The sequence below is a fragment of the Bos mutus genome, chromosome 25 (assembly GCF_027580195.1).
Source record: "Bos mutus isolate GX-2022 chromosome 25, NWIPB_WYAK_1.1, whole genome shotgun sequence".
Classification (NCBI taxonomy): Eukaryota; Metazoa; Chordata; class Mammalia; order Artiodactyla; family Bovidae; genus Bos; species Bos mutus.
In genome coordinates, this window is record NC_091641.1 from 136751 (window position 1) to 158970 (window position 22220).

At 52.5% G+C, this 22220-nt stretch overlaps 2 protein-coding genes across 4 annotated transcripts; both read right to left on the reverse strand.

The window, feature by feature from the left end:
- Nucleotides 1–6956: 6956 nt before the first annotated feature.
- On the reverse strand, nucleotides 6957–8710 carry EPO (erythropoietin). Its single transcript, XM_005910788.3, has 5 exons — nucleotides 8698–8710; nucleotides 8013–8152; nucleotides 7659–7745; nucleotides 7268–7447; nucleotides 6957–7115 (listed from the first exon to the last, which is right to left on the reverse strand). Exons 1-5 carry the CDS (start codon nucleotides 8708–8710, stop codon nucleotides 6957–6959), a joined length of 579 nt encoding a protein of 192 aa, XP_005910850.1.
- Nucleotides 8711–18261: 9551 nt separating this feature from the next.
- POP7 (POP7 homolog, ribonuclease P/MRP subunit) lies at nucleotides 18262–19405 on the reverse strand. Of its 3 annotated transcripts, none has more exons than XM_014483334.2 (2): nucleotides 19152–19405; nucleotides 18262–18944 (listed from the first exon to the last, which is right to left on the reverse strand). In XM_014483334.2, exon 2 carries the CDS (start codon nucleotides 18932–18934, stop codon nucleotides 18512–18514), a length of 423 nt encoding a protein of 140 aa, XP_014338820.1. In that variant the 5' UTR covers nucleotides 18935–18944; nucleotides 19152–19405; the 3' UTR covers nucleotides 18262–18511. The 3 variants fall into 3 exon arrangements, with proteins under 3 accessions (XP_014338820.1, XP_005910849.1, XP_014338821.1); XM_005910787.3 differs by having other exon boundaries at nucleotides 19198–19404; XM_014483335.2 differs by lacking the exon at nucleotides 19152–19405 and adding an exon at nucleotides 19116–19133.
- Between the last annotated feature and the right edge of the window lie 2815 nt (nucleotides 19406–22220).

Genomic DNA, 22220 nt, shown 5'->3' on the forward strand with positions numbered 1-22220 from the left:
AATGTGTTTATCTTGGATCCAATTTATCTTTCTAGGATTTTACCTGCAGAAATATGTGTGTATTTTCACAAAGATGTACATGCCTTAAAGATGTCAATTGCAGCATCATTTACAATAGGAAGGAAAAGTCAAGGTTACCTAAATGTTTGCTGGGCTTCCCAGGTGGTGCTAGTGGTAAAGAATCTGCTTGCCAGTACAGGAGACCTAACAGATGCAAGCAATGTGGATTCAATCCCTGGATCAGGAAGATCCCCTAGAGGAGGACATGGCAACCCAGTCCAGTATTCTTGCCTGGAGAATCCCATGGACAGAAGAGCCTGGCGGGCTACAGTCCACAGGGTTGCAAAAAGTCAGACGTGAATGAAATGACTTAGTATGCACGCAAATGTTTGCCAGATGGATGGTTGGATTGTATTAAGAAATATTATTTATATGAAGGAATATTTTGTAGCTGCACAGCAAAGTGATTCAGTTATACATATATTCTTTTTCGTATTCTTTTCCATTATGGTTTATCATAAGATATTGAATATAGTTCCCTGTGCTATATGGTAGGATCCTGTTGTTTATCCATCCTTGTATCTGCTAACCCCAAACTCCCACTCCATTCCTCCCCCCACCTCCCCACCGGCAAACACAAATTTGTTCTCTGTGTGCGTCTGTTTCATCTGTTTCTGTTTCACAAATGACTTCATTTGTGTCATTTCTTTAGATTCTATATATAAATGACAGCATGTGGTATCTGTCTTTCTCCTTCTGACTTTACTTCGTACTATATGTATGGATGTGAGAGTTGGACTGTGAAGAAGGCTGAGTGCCGAAGAATTGATGCTTTTGAACTGTGGTGTTGGAGAAGACTCTTGAGAGTCCCTTGGACTGCAAGGAGATCCAACCAGTCCATTCTGAAGGAGATCAGCCCTGGGATTTCTTTGGAGGGAATGATGCTAAAGCTGAAACTCCAGTACTTTGGCCACCTGATGCAAAGAGTTGACTCATTGGAAAAGACTCTGATGCTGGGAGGGATTGGGGAAGGAGGAGAAGGGGATGACAGAGGATGAGATGGCTGGATGGCATCACCGACTCGATGGACGTGAGTCTGAGTGAACTCCGGGAGCTGGTGATGGACGGGGAGGCCTGGCGTGCTGCGATTCATGGGGTCGCAAAGAGTCGGATACGACTGAGCGCCTGATCTGATCTGATCTGATAATCTCTAGGTCCATCCATGCTGCTGCAAATGGCATTATTTCATTCTTCTTTATGGCTGAGTAGTATTCCGTTATATATATGTACCACATCTTTTTTATCCATTCATCTATTGGTGGACATTCAAGTGGTTTCCATGTCTTGGCTATTGTGACTAGCGCTGCTATAAACGTAGGCGTGCGTGTATCTTTTTGAGTTACGGTTTTGTCCAGATATATGCTCAGGAGTCGGATTGCTGGATTATATGGCAACTCTACTTTCAGTTTTTTGAGGAAACTCCACACTGGTTTCCATAGTGGCTGCCCCAGTTTACATTCCCACCAACAGTGTAGGAGGATTCCCTTTTCTCCATGCCTTCTCCAGCATTTGCTGTTTGTACATTTTTATTAATGATGGCCATTCTGACTGGAGTGAAGTGTTACCTCGTTGTTTTGATTTGCATTTCTCTAATGATTAATGATGCCGAACATCTTTTCATGTGCTTGTTGGCTGTCTGTAGAATCTCTTGTTCTGTTCATTGCAAAATTATTGTCCTCATTTTCCTCATGTGAAAACTGAACTCTAGAGAAATGGTGTCAGTTGTTCAGCATTGTACCTACTCAGTGTCCTGCCAAGTCCCATGGTTCCCAGAACTGTATTCCAACAGGGGGTGGAGTCACACCCAGTCAGAGCAGATCTACCTTCATCAGTTTCATCAACAGCAAGTCTACATGAGAATGCAGATAAGAGGGTGGCTTTGCCACTTTTTTAAAACCCCATTGACTCTCACGGCTGTATCTTGGCTGGAGGGCTATCCAGAGCTCAACTCTCATGAGCCTGCATTCCTGTATCCCACCCCCGATGTTCCTAGTAAACTTCAGTTTCATTCCTTCCGCCAGTCCGTACTATCAAATCTGTGTCCAGGGTGCCTGGCCTTGGCCCCTGACACCTGACAGGGTTGCCTGGGCTGGCCATCCTCCTAAGCCATCAGGGAGGGGCTGGTACTGCCCTGCTCCAGGTGTTGGAGAGGGAAGTCCCAACTCCCTTCAGAATTCCAGGGACTCCTTCTGCCTAAATGAGCATGCACAGGGCCCAACCCCAGAAAAGAGATCCTCTGTCCTTTTGCACCAAAGATGGGGGTACAAAGAATGCCCAGCCCAAACACCGATCTCCCCTTCCTCCAGAGCAGCTTAGGAGAGGACTTCCCTGATGGTCCAGTGGTTAAGACTCTGAGCTTCCACTGCAGGGGGCACTGGTCCAGTCGTTGGTTGGGGAAGTTCCTCATGGCTGGTGGTGCAGCCAAGACAAAACAAAACAAAAAACCAGAGCAGGTTGGGAAAATGATCAATAAGAGGGACAGAGCCAGGAAAGGGTTAATCCAGGGACAAGCAGCAGAAGCCCATTGACCCCCCCAGCCCCTCCGGGTTAGTCAATAAGTCCTCTGAGGGCTGCTCCTACTGACCTCTCTTTGGCGCCACAGGGCTGGACGGTCACAGCTTCCAACCTGTCTGGGGTTGGGGGTTGGCATTCAGGCAGGACAGGAAGGGATGGTGGTGTGCAAGGAGCTCTGCCTTTTGGGGAGTTGGAACGGGCAAGGCCCCAGGGCCCTTATCATCTGACAAGACTGGTTGTGGTAGGAATAGGTGTGGGTGACCTTGGGATGCGGAAGAACCCAGGAATAACTCCAGGGAATGCAGCCCCCCCCGGCTTCCCTGTGTGGCTTTGGACCCTTTGTTCACCCACTCTGGTCCTCAGTTTCCTCATCTGTAAGATAGAAAGACTAGCATAGCTCAGGTTTCCAAGAAACCAGAAAAAGAAAATCATTATTAAAAAAAATCATGGCACTTTCGTAGAGGTCCAGTGATTAAGGCTCCATGCTTCTAATTCGAGGGGCACAGGTTCGATCCCTGGTTGGGAAATTAAGATCCCACATGCCGTGAGGCACAGCCAAAAAACAAAAACATCATTATAAAAAACAGAAATTGTGTGTGGTTGGCGTAATTTTTGATTTATAGACATTTGGACATGATTCACATAGGCAGGGAAACCATTCGGCTGTTTTTCTGTTGCCAATAATCTTTCACAGGGTCGAAGTTTTATGATGGAATTTTGGAGGAATGAGCCTTGACCAGCTGGGAATAACATAGTTAACCTTCAGCCTAGATTCCAGTGTCTAAGAGGCCCCGTTTTGCTAACTCAGCTCCAGCAGCAGTCACCTACTGGGGGAAGTCAGTGGACTGAGTAGACCCAGGAGAAACCCAGGTGGCCTGGGGGCCGGGGTCAGGCAGATGCATTCGGTCAGCCTGATGTGCAGGCCAAGAGGCTGCAGTCAAGGGTGGGAGCTGGGGCTGCCGGCATGGGCTGAAGAGCTGGGAGATTTCAATGGTGGGAAGGGTGGTAGGCACTTTCGACTTAGGAATTCCTGGGAGGAAGTGGGCACCAGGGGCAGGGGATGCATCAGGAAAGAGTGGTAACAAGAAATGCCTGGGATTCACGCCTCACTGACTGAAGCTGTTTTCTTCCCTCTGTCCATTCCCTCTACCCTTCTCCCCATGAAGCTTGCTTCTAACAGAAGAGGGACCCAGAGTCCGAGAGCCTGGTCCTGACACTTCCTCTCAGTATCTTATGACCCAAGCCAGACCCATCCATGATCTCTCCGGATCTCCGTGTCCTCCAGTCTCTGCCTTCCTCATCGGGTTAGGAGAGCAAAAGCGAGACTGCTTGGGACAGCACTTTGGAAGTGGCAAAGCCCTCTACAAACAGGAGGCATCTCCATGAAACAGTTATGTAACCCGCTGACTCAGAACTAGGCCGAGTTGGCGCCTGTCCCACCCGGAAGTTGGAAGAGCTGGCTCAATCGCTCACCCGGAGGAACTTGGTTTTAGTTTCCCCATCTGATGAATGGGGATGATGCCTGCTGTTCTCTTCCATGGAATGACGGTGAGAATCACGGAGATCTTGTAGGTGCCAGAGATTAATGTGCTGTTAATCATCAAATCATCATCATTATAATAGTGCAGAAGAAAGCGGGTCTTTTTGCCCCAAGGGGACTGTCCACTCTAGGAGGACACCAGGCTGTGAGTAGCACAGACCGTAATTCTGCTTTTCCATGTACTTAATCCAAAGGCTGGCACACAGTAGGAACTCCATTAATGTGAAACAAATTATGTTTTTAAATTATGTTCTTAACCTACTCGCCCATCACACCTGACTCAGGTCATACACTTCAGGTTCTGTTAATTCATTTTTTTTTTTAATTTTTAAATTTTATTTTTTGGCCATGCCATGCAGCATGTGGGATCTTAGTTCCCTGACCAGGGATCGAACTTGTGCCCCCTGAATTGGGAAGCACAAGAGTCTTAACCACTGGACCATTAGGGAAGTTCCTTCTTTCTTCTTCTTCTTTTTTTAACTGAAAGCAATAATAAGTCTGAAGCTAAGTGGAGGAATAAGGTCAGAGGGAAGAAAGATCCAGGAGATGTTTAGGCAGCACTCAGGTCAGGAGACGGACAAGACTTTGGGGTTATGAATCCTAAATCTCAAGTTCAGTTCCCAGCCGTGACTTACTAACTGGATTTCCTGGACTTCAAGATAAGTCTCTTTGCTTCATTTTTGCCAGCAAGAAAGATAGATTTCATCCTTCCTGATTCATAGAGGTGGAGTAAGAACCAGATGGCATGTGTGGAAACCATAATATGAATTTTTTTTCCGAAATGTGCGACTTCGGAGTCCTCAGGGTTCTATAGCTTCTAGGTTACCCTAGCATTTCCCAAGAGGGCCTGAAGAGGGCACTGTAGCCCAGGAGCCGCTTTGGGCAGAGTGAAAATTCTCGGGCTGACTCCTCCCACCGCAGCTTGGCCCCCACTCCACCCTCCACACACAGATATTTGGCAAATACCCTCCAACCCCTCAACCTGCTCATATTTTTCCTGCTGCAGATTGCAGAACATTCCCTCCCTTGAGCATATTTGCAGGGGTGCAGGCTAACTTCTCTGTTTTGCCATATAAGCAGAAAGAGCAATCCCCCTCCCCCAAGTATGATAATGGTCAGGATCACTCCCCATCTGGTTTTGTGACATCTTTTGTGGTCTGCACAGGTCTTTTTCTGCTGTTTGCGGCCGAAACATTATTTCTGGGAAGGAATTTGAAGTTGACTGTCGGGGGAAAGGGTAAAATCAGAAGTAGAAATTCCCTGGCAGTCTGGTGGTTAGGTTAGGACTCCTTGCTTCCAGTGCAGGGGGCATGGGTTCTATGCTTGTTCAGCGAACTAAAGTCCCATATGTCATGTGGACAAAAAAAAGAAGAAGAAAGAAGTGGGGATCAAGCGTGGAGGTTGAATGAGTTTGTTCCGTGTCCCCATCCCAGAGGAGCTGAGAAGGCTTATGTGACAGGAATAAGGTTTAAGTAGTTTTACTTCTTGGTCTGCACCATGGAATGACCGCAGTGACATTCTCCCAGGGCCATGTGAGGAATGCAAAGAGGTCGGATAAGGGAACTACCTGCAGCAGCTCTGGGCAGTGACTGACCAATGAGGTGGTTGTCCGGGAAATTGGTTCCCGCTGTACCCCATCTACTGCCCCTTCTGCAAGTTTCAGGTTGGAGCATTAATGGTAACCATCCCCAGGCAAGAAAAGTTCTGCTGGACTTAGAGGGAGCTTGTACACTGGGAAAGCCTGGTGCTGGGATGATAACATTAGAAGAAGGGGCCACAGAGAAGAGGCAGAAAAGAATAAAGTTCCAGCGGACAGTGTTGGCAGCTGCCAGCAACCCTCAAAAGGGCCCCTCCTCTTGGCACCTGTGTCCTTACTGGCCCTGAAACTCACTAAAGGTTTGCCCTGGGGAATTCCCTGGTGGTGCAGTGGTTGGGACTCCATGCTCTCACTGCCAAGGTCCAGGTTCAATCCCTGGTTAGGGAACTAAGAGCCCACAGGCTGTGCTGTGCAGCCAAAAAAAAAAAAAAAAGACTTATCCTGGGCCAGTTGGCAGCTACCTACTAAGGACTAGCCTTGAATGGAGCCACCTTATTGACAAGCGTGGGCAGAGCTTGTGGCCTCAGGCCAGTGGGGTCAAGAGGTCAGACAGGCCATGCGAGGCAGCACGTAGCGCCCCACCCCCTCCACCTCTGGCTTCCCGGACCTGCCACCTACTGCCAGGATGGGGACAGACCCGGGGAAGTACGGGGCTCCCAGGAAAATAGGAAAGACCAAGAGCCAGGTTGTGGTTTCAGTTCTTGCCAGTGAGGTTGAAAAATACACAAGACTTGGACCCAGTGAGAACCAGGGGCCAGCCCCCATTCCATCTTCATGGCTCCCACCACCCTCCTTGTCCAGTGGACTCTGCTGTCATGGAGTCCCCACGAGACCCGGAGAATTCATGTCTTCCCCCTAAATTCTCCAGTCCATCCTGTCCCTGTTTGGTACATGTAAAAGGAGGTATCCATCCTCCAGCTGGTCCCGGCACTGCGGCTGGGCAGCATGCCAAGATGAGTCTCAGTGTCTCTGCGGCATGGTGCTGCCCCCAAGTTTAGGTTGAACTCTGAATTCCTCCAGCTTTGGGGCCTCAGACTGGCCCTGTGACATCCTTAGATCTGAGTTGAGCTCTGGACAGTTCCTCTAGCCCCTGAGATGTTACCGCTGGCCCTGGAGTGTCCGTGGGACAGGCTGGCACTGAGCTGGTGGCCCGTCGACAGGGGTTGGGAGTGGCGGCGTGGAAGGCATGGCGCAGGCAGTGATGGTGAGCGAGATGGTGGACGTGCCCGGGGTGATAGCACCAGGTCACCTGTCCCCTCTCCTGCAGGCCTCCCCTGTGTACAGAGTCAGCTTTCCCCGCAGGAAATTGGAGTAGATTCGGAAAAGCTTGGACAAAGCATCAACAGTGAATGCTCGGAGTGGGGCTGCGGAGGGGGTTGCATCTGGAAGGGAGATGGCTTCTTTCTGCAAAGAGAGGACTAAAGGTTAGTGCAGTGCCAGGGGCTCCGGCAGGAGATGGGTTTCAGGGTAGAATGGCTGGGGGGTTTCCTTGGCAGGGCCCTTCTCTCACTTTACAGAAACAGCAACCCCAGGGGCAAGGAAGGGGCCAGACACACCTGGGCTCCCAGCGCCCGAAGCAGGGAGGTGAGACTGCGGAGGCCGCTGACAGCTTTGTCCACGTGCAGCCGCAGGGCCTCGCATGGCTGGGACGCGTTGGCCAATAGGGCCTGGCCCCGCAGGATAGCTTCTGAGAGCAGGGCCAGGCCCTGCCAGACTTCCAGAGCCTGCTGCTGGACCTAAAGGGAGCAGAGACTTGGAGTCAACTAGCCCAAGCCAGCCTCTCCCTCCTCCCATTCAGCAGCCCCATGCAAACAGAAGTTTTTTAGAATGAATGAACATTCACCCTCATCTTTGCTGTTCCATTTCTTCTCTCTCTAGCATTCTCCTGACCATCCTATGAGGTTCCCAAAATGAGACTTCCCAAGAGGAAGGAACCCGTGAACTCACCTCCATCCTCTTCCAGGCATAGAAGTTAACCTTGGTGTCTGGCACAGTGATATTCTCATTGAAGCTGCAGCCTTCTGCACAGCCCATCTGAAATGCACAAGCCTGGAGTCAGGGGCCCCAGGGCCTCCATCCGGCTTAGCCCCTCACTAGCTTCCACTTAGGCACTGGGACTACCACTCCTAGGACTTTTACTGGGGACTTTGACTCCTTGCTTCCACCCCTGAACCAAGCACCAGGTTCCTGGATCTTGCGGCGGGGTGGGGGGTGGGGGGTGGGGTGGGGGGGGGGGGGGGGGTGTTGACCCTGGAGCCCCAAGTGTGAGTTCTGTGGAAGGTCTTGGGGAGGGGACCTCACCGTGGCATTTTCGGCCTCCCTGGCCTCCAGGATGTACCTCTCCAGGACTCGGCTGTCACAGATGAGGCGTGCGGGGGCGCCCAGGACTGGGAAGCCCAAAGGAAACAGCAGAAAGGACAGCATCAGCAGCGGAGTACAGTCTAGGAAAGAGAGCCGGGCTGCGGATGAGGTGGATTCTCGCAGGAGAAGGGCTGGTTTGGACGGCAGGTTCACCCATCCTGCTGCGCAGCCCCCAGTGAGTCCTCCCCACCTGGACCTTGGGAGCGCTCAGGCTCTGCCTCCGCGTTCATTCAATCCCGCGGCCGTGTGCACACCCCACCCCCCTCCAGCTACCGGCATCCACTTCTCCCGGCCAAACTTCAATCCCGGTGTGACAGCGGCGTCCCTTCTCGCAGATCCGGGTTGTGGCTCCCAGACCCAGGTGTCTGAGTCTTCCTCGGCACCCACAGAGCCGCGCCTCTTCTCCCTGAACCCCCAGCCCTCCGCCCCGTCTCCGGCTCAGGTTCCGACTCTCCCCGGGGGACTCCTAGAGCCCGACAGACCAGCAGGTGAAGGCTGCCCCACCCCCCTTGCCCTTCCGGGGTCCTTGGCAAGTCTCAAGTCCTTGAACCGGGCCAACTCGGGGCCAAGAGCCCCAGCGGTAAATTCCTCCTCAAACAGCGCTGCCCCGGCCGAGAGTACTCACCGCGCGCCCCCATCTCCGTGCCTCGCCTGACCCCTCAGCGACCTGGGGCTCGGCGGGTGCCTGCGCCGAGGCCCCGCATCCCGGGAAGATCGACGGGGCAGGGCCGCCCCGCCGGCCGAACGAGGGGGCCGCGGTCCCCGGGCGCCGAGCGGGGTCGGGGCAGAGCGCGCAGAGCCCGGGGCCAGGGTCTGGAGGACGGCGCGGCGAGGCGACCGGCGGGGTTGGCCCGGGGACTGTTGGCCCGGGGACTGCGGCGGCGGCCGGGGGTCGGGGCTGTTATCAGCTGTGTGCGTGCGGGTGGGGGGTTGGGGGGAGGCTGTGTGCGTGAGGGGTCGCGGGAGGTGGGGACCGGAGGGGTCACAGCCGGGGCAGGACGCCTGGGTCGGGGGCTCGCCGGGGCGGAGCTGCCTGCCGTCCGACCCCCGGGTTCCGGGAGGTGCGGCTGGGTGCGCGCCGCGGGACGGGCACAAGGCTGCCCTGGGAGAGCAGTGCCATTCTGCTGGGAGCGCCTGGGGACCCCGACATCCCCTCCACCCCCTAGAGATGGGCCTGTCTGGGTTCTTGCAAGGCAGTCAGGAAGATGCTGGCTGGGCAAGTCAGTGGTGGCCTTCTCACGGTCCCGGTTCTTCTGGAAACCGGTGTTGTTCGAGTTGAGGGATTTAATATGGGTGGTGCACAGAGCAAGACACTTGGTGAGGTCTTCTCCTCCCACTCCTCACTTTTGAGGACCCTGAAAGCCCAGAAATTGAACTTTTAGGTCAGTGTGCCTGGCAAAATTCTTAAGAATCTGAAATACAATGAACCCCCAAAGGGATGGCACCGGGGGTCTGCAGCTAAGCCTCTGTGGTTTCTAGGAAGCCCTGGGGCAGGGAGCGAACTCCAGGGAGCAGGAGTCCAAGGCTTGCTTACCTCTCAAACCTTGGGAAGTGGCCTGAGTGTCTAGGCCTCAATGCTCTAACCTGTCAAATGGGCCTCCTGAAAGCACCATCCCTGTTCATGTTGCTTTCACAAATGCGAAACCCTGACAAATGCTGGTGGTTATTTATATGTTCATTCACTCCCTCCCCAGTCCCATAATATTAGATCTATTTTATTCATGCATTTAGTCCCTTCTTGGTGCAAGTCAACTGACTACAAACTTTTCAGGACAGAAACATGCATTGAGACTTAACTCCTGCCTCCTGGAGTTTGTAGCTTACAGTAGATATAGGATGGGTACGTGGAGCCATGTGTGAGGACTGGGGTGTGCAGAGCTGAGCTATGAGAGTTTGGAAGAGGGGGTGGTCACCTCTAGCTGGGGAATCGAGGAGGATTTGATGCAGGAGGTCAAAACAAGCTCAGCCTTGAAGGGCAGGCAGGATTTCATTGGGAAAAGATGTGAGGTGGATGGGGGAGGCCGTTCTAGCCCTGTGTTGGTGGGTCAAGTGTTTTGGGGTGAAGGGTGGGGTGTGGGAGGGAGAGGTGGATATCAGGCTAGGGTGCTGCTTAGGGAGAGGTCATGTTGTGAAGGGCCTTGAGTGCCACTCTGAAGAACTGGGACTTTGGAACGAGTGGGAAATATTCATTCATTCAAGAAATATACATATAAGAGTACCTACTTGGACTTCCCTGGTGGCATAGTAGATAATAATCCACCTGCCAGTGCTGGGGACACAGGTTCGATCCCTGGTCCAGGAAGCATGGAGCTACTGAGCCTGTGCACCGCAACTACTGAGCCCACGTGCTGCAACTACTTTTGAAGCCCTCACGACCTGGAGCCTGTGCTCCACAAGAGAAGCCACTGCAGCGAGAAGCCCACACACCACAACAAAGAGTAGCCCTGGCTCGCTGCAACTAGAAAAAGCCGGGGCAGCAATGAAGACCCGGGACAGCCAAGGAAAAAAAAAAAAGAATACTTACTGTTGGCCAGGAACCTGGAGATAGAGCAGTGAATAAAAAGGACAAGACTGCCTGCCCTGGTGGAGCTGACATTCTAGAGGAGGATGGATGGCAAACACGAAAATGAATAAAAGATAGAGGCTCTCCAGTGGTAAAAAGCTTCGAAGGCCCAGGAATCTTGGAGGAGGTGGCAATTTTGGACGAAGCAGGCAGAATGCCTACTGAGAAGAAGGTGACAAAGTGAGGGAGATGAGGGGCGATCAAAGAGGGTTCAGACAGATGAATGGGAGGGGCAGGAGGCAGAGGCTTGAAGGTAATAATGAGGCCCCGACCTGCTCCCCTGCCCTCTGCTCACCCACAGCCTGCTCTCAGGGCCTCCCCCAAAACCTGGTGTGCCGGCTGCCAGTCTGCATACCCCACTGTGCCCCCTGATCCCGGTTTCCCCCTCAGCACCCAGGCGGCCTCCCAGCCCCACATGGCCCTCGGAGCCCAGCCCTGGGACAGGATCCCAGCTGTGGGACAAACACACGCACACTCACGTCCACACACGTCCGCACATGCGTTCTGTCCTGACTTCCCACACGCCTCAGCCTCTGCTCTCCGGGTCCCCAGACTCCTGCGTCACTGCCCTGACCTGACCACGGAGAGGGGGCCGGGGGGGATGGCGGGGAGTAGACACAGCCGGAGGAGAGGGAGGAGAGGAGGAGCTGTTCGGGCTGTGGGACCTGCCTCTCCCCTCACGCCAGCTTGGCAGAGGTTCCCCAGGCCCCTGCCTTCGAGAAAGGTAGATGGGCCCTGGGCAATAGCCCCTAGGTGCTGGGGCCTGCCGGACAAGGGTGACGTTGGTTCATCCGCTGGAGCATTTGGAAAGAGCTGCGATTGCAGCCCGGGAGAGAAGGCAGAGGAGACAAGGGGAGAGATGGAACCTCCGTCCAATCCCTAAGCCCTAGTAATCCTACCAAGAAGGCAGAGGCTGATTTGGGGGCCAACTTAAACCCAGCTGTTGATGGATACCACCCAGCAGGGCCCATCAATCCAGCCTGGACAGCAGGGCACCCTGAGGAGCAGGAAGCTACCTGGGACTCCCCCTCCGATGCTTAGTGCCCCACTGCCAGAGCCCCCTCCATCTGCCTGTTTATATTTCTCTGGCATGGTGCTGGCCCAGTGCCAGGGCGACTGTAGAAGGTCACCACGCTGTCCCCTCCAGATATCCCCAACTGGATGGTGGGGGTGGAGACAGGCTGGAGTCATCCTGGCAGCCACTAGAGTAACTTTCCCGCTGAACAAACAGCCTTATTCGGGGTATTACCATGAGCACGAGCCTGCAGTGGCTCCCGGTTCCTAGGAACTAAGACCCTCTGTGCTCTGCCACCCACCCACCTTTCCAGCCTGTTCTCCCACTTCGTTCACCCCCATGCCCACATCACAGGAGCTCACTGACATGATTTGCTGCCTCCTGCCCTTCGCTCACTCTCTGCCTTCCACCTGGATCACCCTCGCCCTCCCACACTATCGCTCCCTTTCTTCAAGTGTTACCTCCTCTACAAAGCCTTCCCAGATGCCCCGGCAGAAAGCTGTCTCCCTGCTCTGGGCTACCGTTCTTTATGTACATCTTTTATGTCTCAGCAATACGTGAACCGTGAACTTCCTGAAGTTCAAGCTGGTTTTAGAAAAGGCAGAGGAACCAGAGATCAAATTGCCAATATCCGCTGGATCATGGATAAAGCAAGAGAGTTCCAGAAAAACATCTATTTCTGCTTTATTGACTATGCCAAAGCCTTTGACTGTGTGGATCACAATAAACTGTGGAAAATTCTGAAAGAGATGGGAATACCAGACCACCTGACCTGCCTCTTGAGAAATCTGTATGCAGGTCAGGAAGCAACAGTTAGAACTGGACATGGAACAATAGACTGGTTCCAAATAGGAAAAGGAGTATGTCAAGGCTGTATATTATCACCCTGCTTATTTAACTTATATGCAGAGTACATCATGAGAAATGCTGGACTGGAAGAAACACAAGCTGGAATCAAGATTGCCGGGAGAAATATCAATAACCTCAGATATGCAGATGACACCACCCTTATGGCAGAAAGTGAAGAGGAACTCAAAAGCCTCTTGATGAAAGTGAAAGTGGAGAGTGAAAAAGTTGGCTTAAAGCTCAACATTCAGAAAACAAAGATCATGGCATCCGGTCCCACCACTTCATGGGAAATAGATGGGGAAACAGTGGAAACAGTGTCAGACTTTATTTTGGGGGGCTCCCAAATCACTGCAGATGGTGACTGCAGCCATGAAATTAAAAGACGCTTACTCCTTGGAAGGAAAGTTATGACTAACCTAGATAGCATATTCAAAAGCAGAGACATTACTTTGCCAACAAAGGTCGGTCTAGTCAAGGCTGTGGTTTTTCCTGTGGTCATGTATGGATGTGAGAGTTGGACTTGAAGAAGGCTGAGCGCGGAAGAATTGATGCTTTTGAACTGTGGTGTTGGAGAAGACTCTTGAGAGTCCCTTGGACTGCAAGGAGATCCAACCAGTCCATTCTGAAGGAGATCAGCCCTGGGATTTCTTTGGAGGGAATGATGCTAAAGCTGAAACTCCAGTACTTTGGCCACCTGATGCGAAGAGTTGACTCATTGGAAAAGACTCTGATGCTGGGAGGGATTGGGGGCAGGAGGAGAAGGGGACGACAGAGGATGAGATGGCTGGATGGCATCACTGACTCGATGGACGTGAGTCTGAGTGAACTCCGGGAGTTGGTGATGGACAGGGAGGCCTGGCGTGCTGCGATTCATGGGGTCGCGAAGAGTCGGACACGACTGAGTGACTGAACTTAACTTACTTATGTCTCAGAGCTTCCCTGGTGGTTCAGATGGTTCTGCCTGCAGTGAGGGAGACCTGAGTTCGACCCCTGGGTTGGGAAGATTGCCTGGAGAAGGGAATAGCAACCCACTCCCGTATTCTTGCCTGGAGAATTCTATGGAGAGAATGAACCTGGTGGGCTACAGTCCATGGGGTTGCAAAGAGTCAGACATGACTGAGCGACTAAGACTTCTACTTTATGCCTCAAGCCTCCCCTCTTGGGGCCACCATGTACAGCTGTCAAGGTTGAGCACTGCACAGCTCCAGGGGCCGCCATTCATTTGGACCCTGATGAGAATGGTATTCTCTGGAGTCGTGCAGCACAGGTGCTCTGTTAATCGGAGGAGAGAGAAAAGGACAAAGCATAGGCAGGTCTTGTTCATCTTGGTGCCAGTGGGCACCTGGCCTGTTGCCTGTTTATGGTCTTCGCTCAAGTGTGGCTTGCAGAGTGTGCTCCGTCCACTCCAAATACCTCAACCAGAGGATGGGAGGCCTAGAGGGAGGAAGTGAGCCCCTCATCTTCTGCATGCTTGCTGGAGCCGTGCCTGGACAACCTAGCTCTGGGTTTGCCGGGGCTTGAGAGGCCTCCATCTACTTCCTGAGCAGGGAGCCCGCAAGGCGAGGCCTCAAAAGGGACAGTCGTGACCACAGGATGGCGGGGGTGGAGACAAGCTGGAGTTGTCCCAGCAGCCGGTTCAGATTGAAACTCCAAGCAGCAAATTTACAGCCCCCCTGAGCTAGCGCAGACCCCCAGGAAGCACGAAGTCCCAGCTGCCTGGAGTCGTGTTGGGGCGGAGAAGGGGGGGCCTCTGGACCTTTCCGCCCTCCTCCTTTCCAATCAGTAGCTTCTCACCCAGGCTTGGGAGCTCTGCCAGGGGCCCAGACCTTCTGTGCTGGGAAGTGGGGTGGCTTGGACCTCGGAGGGTGTGATGGGGAGGGCTTCCTGATGCTTGGGGAACTGGGAAGGGAGTGAGGACTCGGAGTAGGGATTCCTGCTGGGAAGTCCTGTGCGGAGGTCAGCTTGGAGAAACGGAGGCAATCTGTGCTTACTTGGCCACAAGGTAGCCTCTAGGACCAGATGTTTGGGTTCTGTTCTCAGCGAGCAGCTCTGCCGCTTCAGGAGCCCAACGAGGCTTGTCTGATAAACAAGGGAGCCCAGATTTGGTGACCTGGTGAGCTCTGCCACTTACCAGCACACAACGTGAACAGGTGACCTTATGTCCGAGCCTGGGGATGGCAGAAGAAACGATAGTAACTGCTTGCCAGGGCTGTTGTGTGATTATGTAACGCCCGGCACGAGGTAATCAATACGTGCTACCTATTATCACTGCACCCTTGGCTTTACTATCCCTGCTGTTTGTCCTCTCTTTGCAGGCCTGGAGACCAGATCGCCAACATACTCTTCAGCCTTCCTCCAGCGTCCGCCACCGCTCCTTCTGGGGAGGTGGGCATGGGTTCGTGACACCTTATCCCTGGTGTTGTAGCTGCCTCACTAAGCCACCCACTAGCAAAGGTCACGGGGTCAGGGGGTGTGGATGGAGGATGGGAGTCTCTCTGGGTGGACACATCCACTGCTCTTTGGAGAAAGTTGCCGCAGAAACACAACTGATTGGAGCTGGGGGTGGGTCAAGACATAGACATCAAGGCAATGCTCACACTCAGTTTATTCAAAGCCTGGAGACAACCAGGGCTTTCTTGTCCCCTTAACATGGGTGTCCTCCCAAGGGAGGCCCAGAGACATCCCAAGGACCCTGAACTGAATGAGGCCTTTGGGCGCACCCTGGACAGGCCCCGAAGCATTACCAGGCCACCTTCTTTGGTTACTAGTCTCGACTCTCCCCCAGTGCTTGAGTCCTTGCAGGAGGGCACGCAAAGCACCAAGACCTCCACCTCCAGATGCACCTCCCCAGCTCAGGTTTCTGTGAAGCGTCAGCCACATCCTAGGATCTCCTGTTCTCAGGTACGGCTGAATGTTCCCAAGCTCCTTCACACACCCTTTACCGGAAGGATGTCCTTTACCCATGTCCTTCCCATCCTTTACCAGAAGACAGAGCTGCTAAATTGGCCGCAGTAGCTTTCCTGTCCAAACAAAAATAAAACATCAATTCAAAAGCACCCATAAGTGTCATTTAGGAAGATGGAGTCTTAAGTGGTCATTTTCATAGACTTCTCTCTTGGTGGGATAACCTTTGCCTCATCCCCAAACCTGCAGTGGGTCATCTCTTCCCTTCAGAACTACATTTACACACGCCTCTAGTCCATCTTCTCCATAGGCTCCAGGGTTTGTTCTCCCGGCTCCTGACCAAGCACCAAGAACTCACCAGGACAGAGTGCAAGGAACTTCCTAGAAGGATCATCCACCCATCCAGACCAGTTCCTGGGTCCTGAGGGCCCATCTTCTTTCCCGCCGCCAGTGCCACAAAAGTAAAAGCCAGCAGGACTAAGAACCCAGCCTTGTAGATCAAACACACACAAACCACCTTCCTTCCCCTCTCCCCATCCCCATGTAGAGGACCAAACTATTCCTTAGCAAAATGACTCACACTACCAACAGTTTCCCCTCTTTCGGGAGCCCTTGCTAATGCCAGGCTCCAAGCACTATGTAAATTAATTCTTTCCAAATCTGTCTGTCCTTTTTTCTATTAGTTTTTAGAGGCCCAGGGGTTCGTACCTCTCTGGGCAGACCTGGTGCCTAACAGAGATTCCGCACAAGCAGTGAATTCTCAATAACACTAGAGATGAGGTCTACTCCCACCTCCAAGACAAGCATTTCAAATCTGACCTTGGGGGAACTGTTTTTGAAGTAGGAGGTCATTTTGCGCTCATTGTGGGCTCCATAGCTGTTGAGCAAAAAGAAGGGAGGGGAACTGCACCTGGACATCCTTTCTGCCCCCATCACCTTCCAGCTTCCCAAGCTGTGATGGAAGACACTGCAGAGAACCCAGAGGGCGGGGGAGCAGAGGTGGCTGGTGGCCTCCCTGCAGAGCTCCCTGCCCCATCCACCAGGCGTGCACTCGGACAGATGCAGGCACTTTCCCCGCACCCCCTACCTGCCCCATCGGTGGCAATGTCTAGGGGCTGTTTCTGCCACTGAGGGAAGCCCCACTGGCAAGCAGTGAGAGAATATGGAGCAGAAACAACAAATAAGCTGGAAGATGTGGCAGCCGAAACAAACCAAATGCAAAAGGGCTGCTGCTACCACCTCTGCTGGGCCTGGGCCAGGAGCACAGAGACCAGAGCACATACGTGCAAGGACACACACAACTCCCGCCAGCTCCCTGCTGGCTCCCCCGTTCCTGGGGCCTCCTGGGCAAGGGAGCCTTGCAGTCAAGGCTGATAGGGAAATTGGGATGGGGGGATTTGGGGGCATCTGATAGAATCGTCTCCGTCAAATCTCCCCAATGCTTCCTACTTTGTAGCTGCCGAGTGACCCTCCAGTCCTACAACACACCCTGTTAGTGAATCCCCTTTGTACACGCTGATGCCTTTGCCTGATGTGGCCTCTCCCCTCTCTTCTGCCTGGCAAACTCCTCTTCATACTTCAAAACCCAGGTCAAAGGTGAAACCATCTCAGACCTCAGCAGGAAGTTAGCCATTTCCTTCTCTGCGCTTCTCTATTGTGGCTGTTCTTACCTCTTACATCACACATCTTATTCACTGCACGAAAACTGGTATATCCACCTTCCCAACTAAATGGTGAACTCCTTGAAGGCAGGGGCCATTTTATACCCACCTTTGTATCCCCAGGGCCCAGCCCAGGTCTGTGGCTCACAGAAGGCACCTGGGCTGTGTTTAGTCATTAGAACGAAGCCCCAGTCCTTCTGTGAAGAGTTTGCTTTCCTGTGCGACTGGCAGTCACTTCCACAGCATGAGTCCCTCCTCAGCAGGAACCTTCAAGCCAGAGGGAGAGGTTTTGCCAAATGAGAAGGCTGATTTTCAGAATCCCAAACCAAACTGCCTTCAAGCAAACTAGAACCAAATTCAGTTACTAACCTTTAAATCAAAGTCTTTCAAGCTCTTGTGACCTCCCCCAACAGTAAAATCGATGTCATAACTAGCACACGTCTATATACATGTCTATAAAAGTGCCAACAAAATATTACCATGGAAGTTACTTTTTACTTGATTTTTAAAAAGGTTTTGACCTAGTAAGTCAAGACCCACATATGGGTCATCAACTGCTCTGATAAACATTGCTTTAGACGACTCGTTTGATAAATACAAAAAATCAGATCCTCCTAGAAATATCCAAGCAAATAAGTGCTTATGACCTGTGTGCCCAGTAAGTCAGAGGGAAGGCTTTTCTTTCCCACTTAGAACAGCCCAGCCACAGGGTGTGAAGGGCTCTGAACCACAGCTGTTTAGAACACTTTGGATCCCCCAGGACCAGGGATCAAATGAAGCCGTGTCAATCCCTCCCACAACCTAATACAAAAGAGGCTCCATCTTTGTGTTTCTCTCTCCTTAAGCCCTCATCCTTCCTGTGCCCAGGAACTACCAACAGAGAAGCTGATAGTTTCCTCACACACAATTAGACCCCAGCTGCTTGCCAGCAGGCAGGAATATCTACTTTATTCTGCCTTCTTCTGCAAGGATGAAATATTTTAAAACAAACACTGGGGCTGTCAGGCTTCTGCACTGCACTAACGTTTGTCTTATGTTGCAGTGTCTGTAGGACAATTTATGTTCTTTCTATGAAAGCAGGAAACACCAGGGTTCCCCTCCTGTATCTAAATCTTTGTCAAGTTTCTTCCTACTCTCCTCTCCAGAATTTACACAGGGGAGAGGCAGTGCAGCGGGGTGGGTGGCCAGGCAGCAACATAACTTGAAACTTTTTATTGTACAGGACAATGGCTACAGACCACAAAGATCCAGGAAGACCCACTGCTTGGGCCCAACAAAAGATGGTAATTGCCCTCTCAATTCAGAGTCCTCCGGGCTGCCAGCGGATGGGCTTTTTCCTACATGGCTCTGGTTGAAAGATCCATGACAGTACTCAGGACAAGAAGAGCCACATCTGAGCCCCAGCTGTATGGGGATGGGTGGATAAGGTGGGCCAGCTTCATCTCAGTTACTTGGGCGTGACCCTGAAGACACGGATATGGATGGCAGAGTTGTTGCGGATCCGGGTCAGCGGCTCTCGTGAGTCAGTCTCCGGTTCCAGCTCATCGACAAGCTCCACGGTGGAGGTATTGGCAGCCACTTGCAAGGACCCGAAGCTGCCCGCCTGCAGTTGTAGGGCAATGTTGATGGCTCGGTTGATGGCCAGGCCCAAGCCGTGAATGTAGATCTCACTGCATGCGTTCTGACCCCGCGCCCCTCCGTCCAACAGCTTCTGGCAGCGGGCCAGCTGCGCCTTAAAGTCAGTCTTCATGTTGACATAGATGTCATTGGGCCTCCGGGGCAGGCGGTGGGGAAGCCGCTTCCGCAGGGTGTACTCCACCGGGTCCAGCTCCGCCTCGACGGTCCCGCGGGACTCTCGGTTTTCGGCCATGCTGTGTGCCCTGGCACGGGAAAGGGACGAGATCAACCAAGGGTGAGGAGCGACCCACGCTTCCTTCCCCACCCGGTTTCCAGCCCAAAGGGTGCACCCGGGCGGGGGCGCACTCGACGCCCCTCTTCCCTCCCACTCTCAGTCCGTTCCCACTCAACTCCAGCTCCCGCAGCTCCCCTACCCTCAGTTCGCGGACATTCATTACAACGCTCCCCACCTCGGGTCCCTCCACCGCCCCCTTTCCCCAGCACTCCAGCGCCTACTCTCTCCAGTCCCCGTGCTTTCCACGCGCACGCGGCCCGCTCCCCTGCCAGGCCAGTCGAGCGTTGCGCCGACTGGCCGGAGGAGGTGTGGCGCTGCCCGCGACCACCAGGACCCCAGGAGGGAAGAGGGGCGCGCCACACAGACACCGGAATGCTGAAGCCCTGTAGGCGCGGGGCGTCGGAAAAGGGTGCCGAGTGCGCACGCGCGCCCGTCCCCCCTGCCGCGGCCAGGCCTGAGGGATCCACGAATCGCTTTCCCGGCCTGCGTTCTCCCCGCCCCTTTCCTCAGAGCTGGCAAAACCGCGCGATGTGTTTGAATAACGCGAGGCTTCCGGGGCTGACGGGATCTACCACGTGTACGCCTCTTAGGCGGGGCGCGGAGGCGGGAGGCGTGTACCAAGTCCGAGTCCGGGGAGGATCTGGGTAGGGGAAGTTCTGGCTTTTTGCGGCCAGTCCAAGTCCCCGGTTCGCGAGGGTGGCTGGCGGGGGGCGGGGGGTGGGGGGCGGGCGGTCCCCAAGGAGAGAATAGAGGAGAGGAGACTTTTGTGGGGGCTTGGAGAATTTGGGAGTCAGGGCCTTCCAAAGATGGTAGGGAGGGCGCCGAGTTCCATAGAACGTGATCGGGAAGGTGTCTGCGTCCGTCGCAGTTCCTCGGGTCAGCAGGCGTGGCGGAGTTGGCAGAACCGACTTCCCGCCCAAGGTTCGCGTCGCCCAAAGACCAAGAGCGGGTAAACGAGTACCGAAGCCCGGTCCTTGTGGGAGGACAGCGCTCTGACACCCCTCTGCAGTTCACGGGGAGCCGTCCTCCCATTCCTCTGGCAGGGCTGACTCTAAGGCCAATCGAGGGCTATGAGCCGTTGTGGTTGAATCGCTATGAACTGCAGCTTGCTAGGCTTCCTTGTCCTTCACTATCTCCGGGGGCTTGCTCAAACTTATGTCCATTGAGTCGGTGATGCCATCCAATCATCTCATCCTCTGTTGGCCCCTTCTCCTGAGCCGTAGGCCTCCCCCTCCCAAGCCTTCACAGCTTCCTTGTGGCCCCCCTGACCCACCCACTCGCACCCCTCAACTGCCTTCCAGCTCTTCGGTCACTGCGACCACTTGGGAGCTGGGACGTACGCCCCCTGGCGGGAAGGGCAGCGCAGCACTTGCGGGGATTGGTGGCTCCCCAAGACCACTGGGAAGGGGCTCTCTGCCCACATTGGTTTAGCTTTTGGAGAATTCCATTCGAAAATGAGTCAGACCTGCATTGGAGACCTCAACTACTCTCCTCGGAAGTTTCCTCATCACTCAAATAGGGATGACAATTCCTATCTTGCTACCGAGTTTCAAAACCCAATGTAACCGTATAAACTGTAAACGTACACGTGTGAATTGGCATTTTTATGTACCCCCAGACCGCTCTCTTTATTGCCTAGGGTGGAGTTTGACCCCAAATAACTAAAGGTTGGAAAGAGGCCAGGCTCTTGCGAACTTAACCTCCCAGCACCATTTAAAGCCTGCACTTCTTTTAAGCTTCAGATTCTTAGGTTTGGTGGCGTTTATTTGGGGGTGAAGAGGAAAGGCTGACTACAATGTCTCAGTAGTGACATCCGAACTGAATTTTATATATATATATATTTGGTTGCCTGGGTCTTAGTTGGGGCACATGGTTCTTTAGTTGCAGTATATGGGATCTAGTTACCTGCCTGGGGATGGAACCCAAGCTCCGTGCATTGGGAGTGTGGAGTCTTAGCCACTAGACATTCAGGGAAGTCCCTGAACTGAATTTTGATGGGCAAACAGGAGTTCTTAAGGGAACCAAGGAGTTTTCTGGAATCACTGAACACTGTTTTTAAAAGAATGGCTGCATAATCTGTTTTCACCTCAAGGAACTAGAAAAAGTAAAGCCAACGGGAAAAGATGGGAAGAAATAAAAAGAGCAAATGTCAATGAAAGTGAACACAGAAGTAAACTCAAACTATAAGCTGGTTCTTTGCAAAGATCAATAAAATTAGTAAGCCTCTAGCAAGACTGAGACAAAAGAAAGAACTAGAGAAAGAAGACTCAAATTACGATTCCCAAAAATGAAAGAAGGAATCGCTTAAAAACCCCTCACGTTATAATATACTTAGAGAATAATACTAACAACTCTACATAGATAAACTCCACAACGGAGATAAAATGGAGGCATCCCTGGTGGCTCAGACAGTAAATAACCTGCCTGCAATGCAGGAGGCCTGGGTTCAATCCCTGGGTTGGGAAGATCCCCTGGAGAGGGCATGACAACCCACTCCAATATTCTCGCCTGGAGAATCCCCATGGACAGAGGAGCCTGGCAGGGTACAGTCCATGGGGTCGCAGAGTCGAACACGACTGAGTGACTAAGCACATACTGGCAATAAGCAATCAGAAGCCAAAATTTAAAATCATTTACAATCATTCCAGAGAGGGGGGAAGAGGGTGCAGGAAAGGAAGGAGAGGGAAAATATTTACGTATAAGTCTAACAAAAACATGTACAAAATGTGTATGCTAAAAAATACAAAATGCTAATCAAAGAAATCAAAGAAGATCTAAATTAATGGAGAGATAGACCGTGTCCATCTATTGGAAGTCCAAAATATGTCAGTTCTCCCAAAGTTTCATGCAATTCCTATGAAACCCCAGCCAAAAGTTTTAAAGATGTAGATAAGTTTATTGTAAAATTTATATGGAAAGGCAAGGGAAGTTAAAGCAACTTTGAAAAACGAGAAGTTGGAATCACACTACCCGATTTTAAGACTTATTGTCTAAACACAGTATCAAGACAGTGTGGTATCTGCCAAGGAGCAGGCATAAAAGTCAATAAAATGGAGTAGAGAACCCAGAAACAGGTTCACACAAGTACAGCCAGCTGATTTTTAACAAAGGTGCAAAAGCAGCTGAATGGGGAAAGAATGAGTCTAATCAGCAAGTAGTGCTAATTCAATAAATAGGCAAGGAATTGAAATTGAACCTCAGCCCAATGCAAAGAAATTAACATAAAATGGATGGTAGATCTAAA

Coding starts and splice junctions, on each gene's coding strand:
- EPO (XM_005910788.3), bottom strand. Junction 7,746..8,012: donor GGGAGGCCGAAAATGCCACG/GTGAGGTCCCCT, acceptor TGTGCATTTCAG/ATGGGCTGTGCAGAAGGCTG. Junction 7,116..7,267: donor TTCGGGCGCTGGGAGCCCAG/GTGTGTCTGGCC, acceptor CTCTCTTTGCAG/AAAGAAGCCATCTCCCTTCC.
- POP7 (XM_014483334.2), bottom strand. CDS start 18,934: ATGGCCGAAAACCGAGAGTCCCGCGGGACCGTCGAGGCGGAGCTGGAC.